Source organism: Theropithecus gelada, chromosome 7a, assembly GCF_003255815.1.
Source record: "Theropithecus gelada isolate Dixy chromosome 7a, Tgel_1.0, whole genome shotgun sequence".
Classification (NCBI taxonomy): domain Eukaryota; kingdom Metazoa; phylum Chordata; class Mammalia; order Primates; family Cercopithecidae; genus Theropithecus; species Theropithecus gelada.
The window spans coordinates 27,942,098-27,955,489 of NC_037674.1; the positions used below are offsets into that span (position 1 = coordinate 27,942,098).

The following is a 13,392-nucleotide window of genomic DNA, read 5'->3' on the forward strand; positions in this document are numbered from 1 at the left end:
ATGGGGTAACAGTGTGATGTTTCAATGCATTTATACATTGTATAATGATCAAATAGTATAGCCGTTATGGAAAACACTATGAAGGCTCATCAAAAAATTAAAAATAGAACTACCATATGATCCAGCATCCCATTATTGAATATATATTCAAAGGAAATGAAATCAGTATGTCAAAGAGATACCTGTACTACCATGTTTATTGCAGTCCTTTTAAGCATCTTTTGAAAAGATATCCAGTCTTGGAGAATGAAACCATTTATCACAAACCTCTTATTTGAAGAAAAAATAAAACAGCTACAGGTACAGCTGTTTATAAGAACTGTATTTGTAACTTATGCTTACATATTTCTAGTCAGTTTGTACATTAATCAAAGTAAAAATATTTCCATCAAAATGTATGTTTAATGAAGATTGGTTAAAGTAAACCTGTATTGTAAACAATGGGATGAATCAACACTGGATATTTTATGAGAAAGGTTGCCAAAAGGCACTGAGCTGAAAGTTGTTTGACTTCACTCTCTGTGTGAATAGTAACCAAGAGCCCACCTACAGTGCTATGGGGTCTTTCTCTTCCTTTCCACTGCTCCCATCTTGATCAGCCCAAGAGAAGCTTATTTATCATTTGAAGGAGCAATGATGGGAGGGTAGAGACCACGTTCCGCGAAAGTAGAAAATTGTCAGTTCTAAAAAAGGGGGTGATGGACCAGAAGTGTATGAGAATGATAGCTTGCCAAAAAGAAAATGAGATGATGTAATCACATCAAGAAAGAATACCCACCAGTTCCTTCAGTCATTTAACCAGTTGAAGGAGGCAGGCAATGCCACTCTTGTAACTGTTTGTATGACTGAATTCATTCATTACTCTCTGTGCAAATACAGGAAGATCAATTATTTGAGACGGAAAATTATAATTTAATTGTAAATGGAAGTTGTAAAGATATCACCTTGTTATAAGGTTGGTAAGAACAGAAACAACACATTTTCTGATTTTTTTCCCCACAAAGTAAGTTTCATATTGCTCTGTTTCCTCTTTGAAATAGTAACTCTGCCAAAGGCAGTATCGTTTGATAAAGATAACAATCAAGTAGTGGGATTTAACACTAAAGTAATGTTTTATTGGATGACTCTGTGGTTATTATCATTAATTTCAGGTAGCCAAGTATAGAATATTTCTCAGAGCCAGATTAAACTGGTTTTAGTTCAGCCGCTTCTCACACAATGAGAACTGTAGTCAACTAAGCACAGCTATTATGATCAAGCAATTACTTATTTTGTGTTATTCTGAAATCATCTGTTTAGAAGATAAATTTGCCAATCTGTTTAAATTCCATATTTAACTTGGATCTTTCCCCTAGATTTTGATAGCTAAATAACAGATCTTAAAGATCAGCATTTACAGTTGTAATATATCCTGAAATTCACAGATCTCTCAATAAAACAAAAATCAAATGAAAATAATACAAAGCAACTTGCAAAAAGTATGAAAATTGCTGCACTAGAAGCCAGAAGACCTGGATTTTAATTTCATCTTCGTAATAAACTAGCCCTGAGAACCTTGGGAAAAGCCAATTAAACTCTGTGAGCCTCAGCAAACTCGCATGTAAAATGAAGGTATGTGAAACTAGATGGCCCCTTCCACTTCCAATTATCTAATTCTACTTAAGCCAAATTTTGAAATTACAAAATACTACAATCCCATTTATTGTTAGTATCAGTCTGGCCACAAGCACAGACTAACTCTGTTACATTTAGCCTGCCACAAACTAAAAATAATCATGGGGGTGTTCATCAGAGTACAAAGCTTGTTCCAACTATAGCTGTTTTGCTTTTTGTGACTTGAAATCTTAGAATCACTTATGCCTCCTCTTTTTCACTTATTCCCAATAAGCCATCAATGTTAAAGTCCGACTGCTATTTCAGCAACCTCCCATATCTGACTCCTCACCCATTCCCAGACAGGCCAGACACTAGATGCATAAAGGAGAGTAATGACAGACAGGTGAAAAAAGATCATATTTATTTTTTTGTGACAAGGTCTCACTCTCTCGCCCAGGCTACAGTTTAGTTTGATCATAGCTCACTGTAACCTCAAACTCCTGGGCTCAAACAATCTTCCCGCCTTGGCCTCCCAAACTGCTGGGATTACAGATGTGAGCCTCCACACATAGTCCTATCTACCTTTTTTAACTTCACCTTCCATCACTCCCTTATATGCTCCCATCACACCTGCCAAACTCATTCTCTCTCAGGACCGCCTCAAGATGCCCCACCCTCTGTATTCCACTAAATCACTAGAATTCCTCCTGTTTCCACAATTCCCCTCATAGCAGGCCTTATAAAGACGTACCATGGAAAAACTTTGTGGTCAGAAAGTGATTCATACTTTGTGCATTAGGAGAATATTCTAACTCTCTTAACATGCTTTCTGCTTTTCCAATCTTCAGATTTAATGGTTGTTCCCAAAAACTACAGCTAGTGACTCAAAAAACACTTGAACTTTTTAAAAAAAATTGACCCAGCATCTTGCTCTGTAGCCCAGGCTGGAGTACAGTGGCACAATCATAGCTCACTGAAGCTTTGAACTCCTATACTCAAGGGATCCTCCCACCTCAGCCTCCTGAGTAGCTGGGACTACAGGCGTGCACCACCACACCTGGCTGTTTTTGTTTTTTTTTTTTCTTTTTGTAGAGACAGCATCTTACTATGTGGCCCAGACTGGTCTTGAACTCCTGGGCTCAAGTGATCCTCCTGCCTCACAAAGTGCTGGAGTTACCAGGTGTAAGCCACAGTACCTGGCCTTGAACTTTTTTTTTTTTTTTTTTTTGGAACTAACTTTTCAAAAACTGTATTTTAGCCAGGCGCGGTGAGTGGCTCATGCCTGTAATCCCAGCACTTTGGGAGGCCGAGGCAGGTGGATCACAAGGTCAGGAGTTCGAGAACAGCTTAACCAACATGGTAAAACGCTGTCTCTACTGAAAATACAAAAATTAGCCAGGTGTGGTGGTGCGCACCTGTAATCCCAGCTTCTCAGGAGGCTGAGGCAGGAGCATCACTTGAACCCGGGAGGCAGAAGTTGCAGTGAGCCGAGATCACGCCACTGCACTCCAGCCTGGGTGACAGACGGAGACTCAGTCTCAAAACAAACAAACAAACAACAAACAAAAAACCCCTGTATTTTAAAGGTTTAAATCTTGTCATTTATGAAAGTCTTTAAAAATATTTGGTAGAGTTTTAAAATATTTATAAAATTCCTGAATACATCTGTTAAGTTTATTCAAAATTAGATGTTTGTTACTCTTGTGAAAGGCATTTTTTTTTTAAAAAGTTTTGGAGATATGGTCTTGCTATGTTGCCAGGCCAGTTTTGAACTCCTGGCCTCAAGCAATCCTCCAACCTCGGCCTCCCAAAGCGCTGGGATTTCAGTCATGAGTCACTGCGCCTGGCCTACATTTTCTAACATAATTTCTATTCTTATGGAGGAAAAATTTAACTTTACCTCTTCATCCAATTCTTCAGATTAAAAAATTAGGGTAAGAAACAATCAGATGATCTCTGTTTCAGCTTACATACATAATTCTTCATTATATCCATCTCATCTGATCCCATTACCCTCTTTCATGGCTTTTTATCATTGTTAGAAGAGCCTGTGACACCTTATACTTTTCCTTCTTAGAATTTAGCACAAATAAAATTAAGTCATTATCTGAGCTTTATAAGAATAAGATCAACTCTCTTACTATGGCTTAGCACAGTGCTTGACATGAACAGGTAGGCACTCAAATGGATGTTTAATGTTTCACCATATTCTGTTTTCTTCTCAGTTTCAGCTTATTTCTGGTTAAAGTGATGAAAGCTAATTGTTACCCTTCTCAGATAACTATTACTTTATTCTTCTCTTGGGTTTCATATTTTAATTGCCAATTGTTTTTCTATCTTATCAATGTAATTCTCTTAAATGAGATAAGGAAATATTTGTTTAAAGTGATTAGGCAATCACTAAATCTCTATATCAATGGCAAAAATTGTCAAAAATAAAAAATAAAAGTAGAGAACACTTTGAGTTCTAATTTCTGTATTAATTACTAGAATTTATAGGCCTCAACAGTTATTTAAAGGATTACAGATTGATCACAGCAACCTATTGAATGCTTATGTGAGCAGTTGAGGGCAACTCAAGCTATACAAAAAAACCTAAATTATAAGTAATTTGAAAGGCTAGAAGAGTAGAAAAAAGGAGTATTTGATATTTATGTGTTAAAAACTGTCAGTGAGATTGAGCTCTTCTACAGAGGCAATGGGAGAATAAGCTACTGTTGCTACCTTCTAGTAGTGGGCAGTCGTATGGAGAGAGCACAGATAAGCCTAATTCATGGTGATGTGATAAATGAGGTCAGGTGCAGTGGCTCACGCCTGTAATCCCAGCTCTCTGGGAGGCCGAGGCGGGTGCATCACTTGAGGTCAGGTGTTTGAGGCCAGCCTGGCAAACATGGTGAAATCCCATCTCTACCAAAAATACAAAAATTAGCTGGGCATGGTGGCACATGCTTGTAATCCCAGCAACTTGGGAGGCTGAGGTGGTAGGATTGCTTGAACCTGGGAGGCAGAGGCTGAAGTGAGCCAAGATCACGCTATGCCACTGCACTCCAGCCTGGGCGACAAAGCAAGACTCCATCTCAAATAAATAAATAAATAAATAAATAAATAAATAAATAAATAAATAAATAAGTAAGTAAGTAACAAATAAAATAGGAGTAGATCAAGGTGCTATGGGAATATTTAGGAGGGAACTCAATCTTGGACATCAGAGAAAGCTCCCAGGGGGTATGATATTTAAAATGTATGACTTAGAACCAGTCAGTGTTATCGAGAAAACTTACTGGTTTCCTCAATTCATTTCTGTCTTATCTGCACTAATCCTATTCAATTTAATTTCTACGTGCTCTGTGTAAACCATCAGACACAATTCATCATAGTTTCAGGGCCTGAAGACTCTCAAGTAGAAAATACTGTCCTTTTCACTATTCTTTGTGGGAATATTCCTGATTATATGCTGTTATCACTCCACACCCCATACAGAAAGAACTCTGAGACAAAGATCTGAGAAAACACTGTAACAAAAGGAAACAAACTCCTGTCTCTCAAAACTAAATTCTAGATTTACCTATATTCTCATAGGAATATTCTGTGTTTAAAAGGCAACAATCCACTATTCCAATGCTGTTTTTTTATTTTTTCCCAGCTTTATTAATCCTAGATAAATGGCACATAACTTTCCAAAATTATCCTTAAACTTAACCTAGTCTTACATTTTTACCTCATGGGAAAATGGTTACAACATAGGTGGTCCCCCAAAATACATTCTGTCCTTTCAACCTCCTTCTCCCAACCATATGAATGACCCCTACTTCTAGTACTCTCAACATCCTATTTCCCACTGAATGTGTGTATGTGTGAAATCTAAAACTCCTCGAGAAATAAAAAGTGGATGAAGACAGAGATCTTTTTAATTAAGAGGTGAGAAACTTGGGCACACACAGATCAGTTCTGCTTGATTCTCTTGAACAAAGATAGAACTGGGTGACATTCATAGCAGTGGACCTGTCATTCCTCATGCAGAATGATTTCTGGAAGAGATTCCAGGTGGTAGCCTAAGGCCAAAGGAGATGTCATTAGGTCTTCTCTAATCTCAGTCTACAACTCAGAGATGTGGCATGAAGGTTTTGAAGACCTGAACACCGCATTCCAGGCTGGTCCTTTTGTGCTAGGTTTTCTTTCAGAAGCCCATCTAGAACGTAGGAGTCCGCGAAGGAATACTGGGTACTGTCCAGGGCAAACCCATCTACAAGGGTACTAATGTATGGAGCACATATGGGAACATTTTACCATATCCCTTGAAGCAGAAAAAAAAAAAAACAAAACCATGTGACACTTTGCTTGCATATATATTCTGAAAGTCACATCCAGTTCGTTTTAAGCCTCAATTTTTAAGTATTAATGCTTTTATACTCTGACTATAAACAAATTTTGTTTTAAAATATTTCTTAACCTAAGGTAATTTATGATCCTCTTTGGTATTTTCCACAAAATTATGTGCACACAAACACAGATGTGTTTTTCCCCCTAGCAAGAGGGTTAATAGCATTAAGCAGATTCTCAAAAGGATCAGCAGAAGATGCTGACATACAGCAATCATTTTTTTTCTACATGGATATTTTTGAGAGAAGTGATTTAAGGTAAGTATGCATTACCCAAAAACATATACACCAATGCAATGTAGTCAGTTAAAATTAGGATACCTATATCTAAAAGGGTTCTCCTCCCCTTTTGTCAATTGCAAGTAGTCTCTGGGCCCAATGCAGAAGCTGATTGGTTAATATTACTGGACGCAATGACAGTGATAAAATGGAGTATACTTGGAAAATACTTTTTGTTTTGTTTTATATTTGTGTGTTCTCTTTCAGTAAGCTAACCTGCACCTTCCAGCAAATTGGAGGGCTAAATAAATTTACGTAAAAAAAAAAAAATCACAAAAATTTTACCCTTAATGAAAATATGAAAAGTAGAATGGAACCCAGATTAAACCTCTCTCCCAAAATAACGTATGTCAGCTCAAAGCAACGAAAATACTGTGGTCAGTTGAAAAAAGTTGAAATTTTGTGTAATTATGAAAGTGAAAAAAGAGCATTTTGGCTTTGAACTTTGAGTTTTCACACCACCATTAGATTTTTAGTCTTAAATTTTAATATTTCAAGACAATTACACTCATATCTGTGATATTTAATTTCTGCTTTCCAGGCAGCTGGCTTGTCCCTTGTCATTAATATGGAAGGCAATTACAATGTCACCTTTAGCTCAGTTCTAGCTGAGGAATTCAAAAGAAAAGTCAGAAACAAGTTACTTCCCAGTAAATAAATCACCAAGGGATTTAGCAAGTCTAGTCAATCAGCTCAGCATTTGTGGGGGTCAGAGGGGTGGGGGAGATCTGGGGGTGTTAGCACACACATGAGTGTACATACACACACAACAGAAACAAAATAACACTACAATAATCAAACTGTATTAATATGTTATCAAAACACTACAAACAGAACAAATGTTTCTTTTGCCTTCTATGTCTCTTCTCATTTTACTCATTCTTTCCTTATCACTACTGACTATTACCTTTCTTCAGATATTTAGCCATGCACTTACCCATGAACCCTGTCTTCTTTTTCTGTCCCAATCCCCATATCTTCATGGCTTTCCAGTTAATGAAGTTATCTTAGGAAATTGAGAAACCTAGAAGTATATCTTAGGGAAAGGTCTAAAAAACTATGCTTAAAATTCTCAAAACACTGAGAAAACTCACCATATTCACACTTCTAATGTACAATAATTTTAAAGAAAAGGAAAGTTATAATAAAATCTCACATTTTATTATAACTAATTAATAAGTAGTAATGAGTCTAAGTAGTTTCGCACATTCTTTCATTTAAATCCCCAAATCATCCTAACATCTCATGATACTGAGGGGGATACTAAGGCCCGGAAGGCGAAACTATGCCCAATATTATACAGCTAAATAATAAATTATACAGGCAATCCACCCAAAATTGTTTTTCCTTTTTATTGATATACCATAGTTGTATGTGTTTTTGGGGGTACACGTGATATTTTAACACACGTATACAATGTGTAATGATCAAATCAGGGTAACTGGAATATCCATCACTCAAACAGTTATATTTTCTTTGTGCTGGGAACATTACAATTCTTCTGTTCTAGGTATTTTGAAATATACAATAAATATTAACTTTAATTTCCTATCATATTGTTGAATGATAGAACTGGTTTCTTCTGACTGTATGTTTGTACCCACCACCCAAAATTTGAACCTCAAAAAGTAAAACACCTTCAAAATATTAAGAAAACAGAAACCAACATAAATTTTAATGGTAAATATTTAGCAATGTTAAGGAATAGGAATACACATAACTGATTCACATAGTATCCCTATTATATTATAGATGACAGCAAGCTTATAGCAAAATCTGAGGCCCAACTGTGTATGAGCCTTAGGGGCTGATTACTTTTTATACATTATCTTGACTACTTCCTCAAATTTATAATTTTACTATCCCTGGGCTTATTACAAACCTTCTCTTCAAGTCCTATGATGTCCAGAAGCCTTTCAATGAGTAAAACCAAGGAATCCAGTGAAGAAAAGAATAGAAAGATATTTCCAGTTTCTCAATAGTCCTCATGCTGTCACTTTTATAACTGAGCCTCATCACAAAGGATTATATAATAGATTCAAGTAATACTGCAAACAATTTTATTTTTAAAACTTAGGTCTGGCCGGGCGCGGTGGCTCACACCTGTAATCCCAGCACTTTGGGAGGCCGAGACGGGCGGATCACGAGGTCAGGAGATCGAGACCATCCTGGCTAACACAGTGAAACCCCGTCTCTACTAAAAAAATACAAAAAACTAGCCGGGCGAGGTGGCGGGCACCTGTAGTCCCAGCTACTCGGGAGGCTGAGGCAGGAGAATGGCATAAACCCGAGAGGCGGAGCTTGCAGTGAGCTGAGATCCGGCCACTGCACTCCAGCCTGGGCGACAGAGCGAGACTCCGTCTCAAAAAAAAAAAAAACAAAAAAAAAAAACTTAGGTCTTTGATTTTTTGATACTATAACATCTGAAGATTAAAAAAAAGATTTACTATATACTTGCAAAAGCAATATAGTTTATGCAAAAACACTGTTGATATGTGAAAATGCCTGACAAAAAGTTGTCAAGACCAAATTTTTGGTCCTGCTGACTATGAAAAGCGAGTATTTCTTGGATTCAAACTATGAACAAGTAATGAAATTTCTGCAAGACTCAAGGAAAACATGTGTCATATAGCACTTAAGGCATACATATAGAAATCAAACATTTGTGATAATACCTGAAGTAGGAACGATTTAACAAAAGATTTTCTTTTCTTTTTTTTTTTTTTGAGACGGAGTCTCGCTTTGTCACCCAGGCTGGAGTGCAGTGGCACCATCACAGCTCACTGCAAGCTCCGCCTCCTGGGTTCATGCTATTCTCCTGCCTCAGCCTCCAAGTAGCTGGGATTACAGGCATGCACCACCACACCTGGCTAATTTTTTGTATTTTTAGTAGAGACGGGGTTTCACCATGTTAGCCAGGATGGTCTCGATCTCCTGACCTCGTGATCCGCCTGCCTCGGCCTCCCAAAGTGCTGGGATTACAGGCGTGAGCCACCGTGCCCGGCAACAAAAGATTTTCACAGAACACTTAGAGAAAAAGAAAAACTCAGATTGTTACCCCTTCCCAATCTGAGTTTTTACGTTACAGATGTTTTAAAGAACTGTAAACAAAACAACATTTATATATTATTGCCTGATTTCAAAATAATCAAAAACAATCTGTTTTACTTAAAACCAATTGTAGCAATCACTGCATCTAGTAAATAGTAGCACTTCTATTTGCTATTCCTTATAAAGAGGCAAAAACAAAAAAGAAATCACTGTTTTTGAGAACTGAAGTATTTTTCCATAAGCACAAAATAGCCAATTTAAAAATATGACATAGACAAAGACAATAAAAATTATATTGTCAAACAATAGACAAATACAAAAAAACTGAAATATGCTAGCAGTGTTATTATAATTGACCAGATTATAAAGGTCAATTACCCTGAAGTTCTGCTACTGAATAGGAACTTTCAGATGCTCCACTATATAAAACATTTTTAGGTGCTAAGCCCAGGAATAATGTCTGGAATTCTGCCAAGAATATTCCTCCTGAACACAATGGCAAAGCCTCTGTGTGACACAGCAGCACACTCAACTTTTTTACAATTTCATGTTCCCCCACCTTTTGCAGCATATGAATGAGAAATAGCCTTTCTCTTGGAGGCTCTATTAATTTTTACGAAATAAACCAACACAAAATGGGTAGCAAACCAATTTAAGCAAAATTTTCGTTGCTATGGTTCTATAATTAGAAAATAAAATTAGTAATTGATGAGAGTTACAGCTCAAAAAATGAAAATTACTAGATTGACCTTCATGTGGTTAGTCATATTTAACAAACTTGAGTCCTCTCTGCCTGTGTCTGCCTCTCACTCCAAACTCCCTGTCATACCCCTACCCCTCTACACACAGCTGCTCTTCTTGAAGTGAGTGCTTTATATTGTGGAGGCCACCAAGTCCAAATAACATAACTTTATTTTGCTATAATTTTTATAACTTCTTTCAAATTCAAGTTTTTGGCTGCACCTTACAAACTTGAAAATCTAAGAAATGCCAGTCTTTTAAACTGCAGCCACATATAGGTCTACGTAAAACACTTTTTTAATCTTTAAGGGCTATTTTGTAAATTTTCACCAATTATTAGAAATCTTTTTAATACAAATATTATATACATAGTATCGTTAAAAAGATCAGCAAAAGGCACAAAAGCATGGGATATATTTTGAGTTCTTTTTAAAGAAAAGAAATTTCTCTCCTTACCAGAAGTGCTAACACTGATTGTTAAGACTTTCTAATGACAGGTATTTTTTGAAAAGAACAACAACAAACCCATCCTATTCCAAACTATATAGTTTGTAGAGATAACAAAGCCCTAATATTAACTCTGAGCTTATACTAACTTTACTCATCAGACATACATCACTGAGTGAATTAAAAGCCACTTAGCCACGTAAAACGAAAAAGCAAAGGAAAAACTGCTTATTAGCTCAATACGGATAGTTCGTAAAATGGGCAATATGCTAATTAGTCTGCTCTGCTTTAATTAAAAGAATCATTAGCTAAATCACATATGTAAACTTCAATTTCACAGTATTTGAGAAAGATACAAAAAGACCTTTTGTTTATTAAAACACTTTAAAACTTTCCTATAATCTGTTGAACAGACCAATTTTTCCAGATCCTGTATAAACAAATGGTAACCTATACTTTGTTCAATTATCACATATATTAGTGTAGTTTAATAAGAGTTGACTATATTTGAAGTATTAACTAAGTCAGATATACAATTATCACATTTAGGAGGTCTACTTCAATTTTAAAATACTAGCTTAACCTTGTATGTTGTCTTCAAAATCCTTTATTTTTCAGTTTTCTAAATGGATGTTTAATAGAACACTACGCTGACTTTGCGGTTGAATTATGACGCTTTACCTGAACTGCACAGAACTAGTCCATGGATTAAATAATTAAGAGATTGCACAATTTGAGGTAGGATTTTCAGAAACGCTTTATAAAAAGATTTTAGCACACCAATTACTTAAACTATGTCAAAAATCTCACTTAGTTAAATTCTGACAATCTTTGTCAAATTCAGAAACATGAATTCAATTAAAAATAGGCAGCTTATTTAAACTACGTTTGTCTTAACAGCTTTGATTTAAAAAACACCTCCTGCCCCCATATACAGTTAATGCTTCTGGCTAATGCACATTCTCTTCCTTGTATTCTGATTTCTATCACATTTTTTCCCCATTAAAGTGAGCACATTGTATTTGGTTTCTTTTCTTCCTATTCATTGTTCAGTTCAGCATTTTAATAATCTTTTCAGTACTGCTGTTCAAAGAAAACAGGCTATATGAAGCTAAAGAAAATTCTCTAAGTTCAATGGTTTTCAAAGTGAGATAATTTTCCTAGACCTATTTATTAAAAATCCATGCAAAACAAGCACCACAACCAACTGGTAAACAGCTACAGAAAATTGGAAGCTTAAAAATAAAGCCGTTAAAAACACTTCACTACACACCTTCTCTGTGAAGCCCTTTGTTTCCACTGAAAACCATACTGGAATCCTTGTATAAAAGAAGTTGCCTTCTGGCTATCAATAGCTATACTATCAGTAACTGAGGGATCCAGATGTCTGCAGCGGTTAAAACAAATGTTCAGCGTTGGGTGCTGATTCCGCTTCCCTCCGTGCAAGGTTTTTCACAAAGGCAGCAGAGTAAGAGCGCACATAGCAACAGCACTCACAGCTGATTGGACAGAGGGTGTGCTCAACCTCCCCTGCTCACTAGGTCCACTACAGCTTCCTGTCTACTTGGCAGCACTGTCATGTTTTCTTTGCTCGTCTTATGAACTCAGCTGTGTTTAGGCAACTTGAAAGGAAAGAACAGAAGACTGACGATGCAAAGTATTCTAGTGTAAACCCCTAAAATGTGTTTCTTTAGTTGCTTTTAAAACAGAGAAATTCATGAGACAAAAATTTATTTCAGTTAGTGAAATAAATGAAACTGAAGACAAAGAAGGGTTGTGGAGGGAATCAATTACTTCACATTTAAATTAAATCAGGTCTACCAAATGAAACCCTGTGAAAATGTGTAAATAAAAAACTTTACAATAATCAGAATAAAGCATTAACCTCCATATATCTAGAACTATATAGTATTTTACAACAAACTTCACAAATTCCTAGAAAAGCACAACCTGTTACATATTTAAAATGGGATAGGTCCTGAAATGGTCTCTCCTCAAATGCATGCAGTACCTTTTAAGAGGGCTAAAGAAACAGGTTACCAGACTGACTAGAAAAAGATTCAGAAAGGAAAAATTATCAGTTACTTAATAATCTCTGACAATACAAGATTTAACTAGGTCTTTATAGTAAAATGTCTCTGGACACATAGAACAATGACATTTAGCTTAAATTCATTTACTTTTTGTTATCATAAAATTACCCAGAGATGTAAAAGCATAGACTTTTTTTCAGGTTTCAAGTAGTGGGCTTCAGTTTACCAGTTCATACTGTCTCCACGAACTTTAACAGCAAAAACCCCTCCCCAGCTTACAAAGTTGTTTGGGAGAATCAATGAAAGTAGTAGGGGATGAACAGATGTGATGAATTATAAAAATTTCTCACTTTAGAAGTATTTCCCCTGAACGTCACGTCAACTGGGATGGTGGTTTTCAAACGTTTAAAGCAATGGAACTCTTTATTTGCATTCTTCCTATAAAATGCATTATCAGTAGTGGCTCTAGGACTTCTATACAGGAAAGGTTTGTGGGAGTAGGCTGAGGCAGCAGCAGAAGCATGCCGTTTACTACTCAGATCTTTGTTTATCTTGAGTGTGTCGGCATTAGGGAGTGGAGGCTGATGGAAATGTTGGAGTTACTAAAGTGCCCCATGAGCACTATGAGGCTATTTTTAAGTGAGAAGCCACAAATAGCACGCAATTTCATCTCAGACCCAGAATCCATAAGATTTCTACCCCTGAAGAAGCTTCTAGGATTCCTGGAGTTCTACAGTACAGAAGAAATACAACCTGGAAGAGGTTTATTGCTTTAAAGAAATCTCATTACTTTAAAGAGTCTGATCACTCGCTCCACATTTAGCCAGAGGGAGAGCTGCTAAGCCCCCTGAGAAATAACAAGACGT

At 36.4% G+C, this 13,392-nt stretch overlaps 1 protein-coding gene across 4 annotated transcripts in view; it reads right to left on the bottom strand.

Annotated features, from left to right (window-relative positions):
• FAM214A (family with sequence similarity 214 member A) overlaps positions 1-13,392 on the bottom strand; it is a 100,079-nt gene that overhangs the window by 61,946 nt on the left and 24,741 nt on the right. Inside the window, exon 1 of one of the 4 annotated variants that reach the window (XM_025390552.1) lies at positions 11,767-11,947. The exons of the other annotated variants lie outside the window; for them this stretch is intronic. Within the exon in view, the coding sequence (XP_025246337.1) occupies positions 11,767-11,803 (37 nt within the window). The 5' untranslated portion in view covers positions 11,804-11,947. Of the gene's footprint in view, positions 1-11,766; positions 11,948-13,392 lie in introns of those variants that run through there. 4 annotated transcript variants of the gene reach the window in all.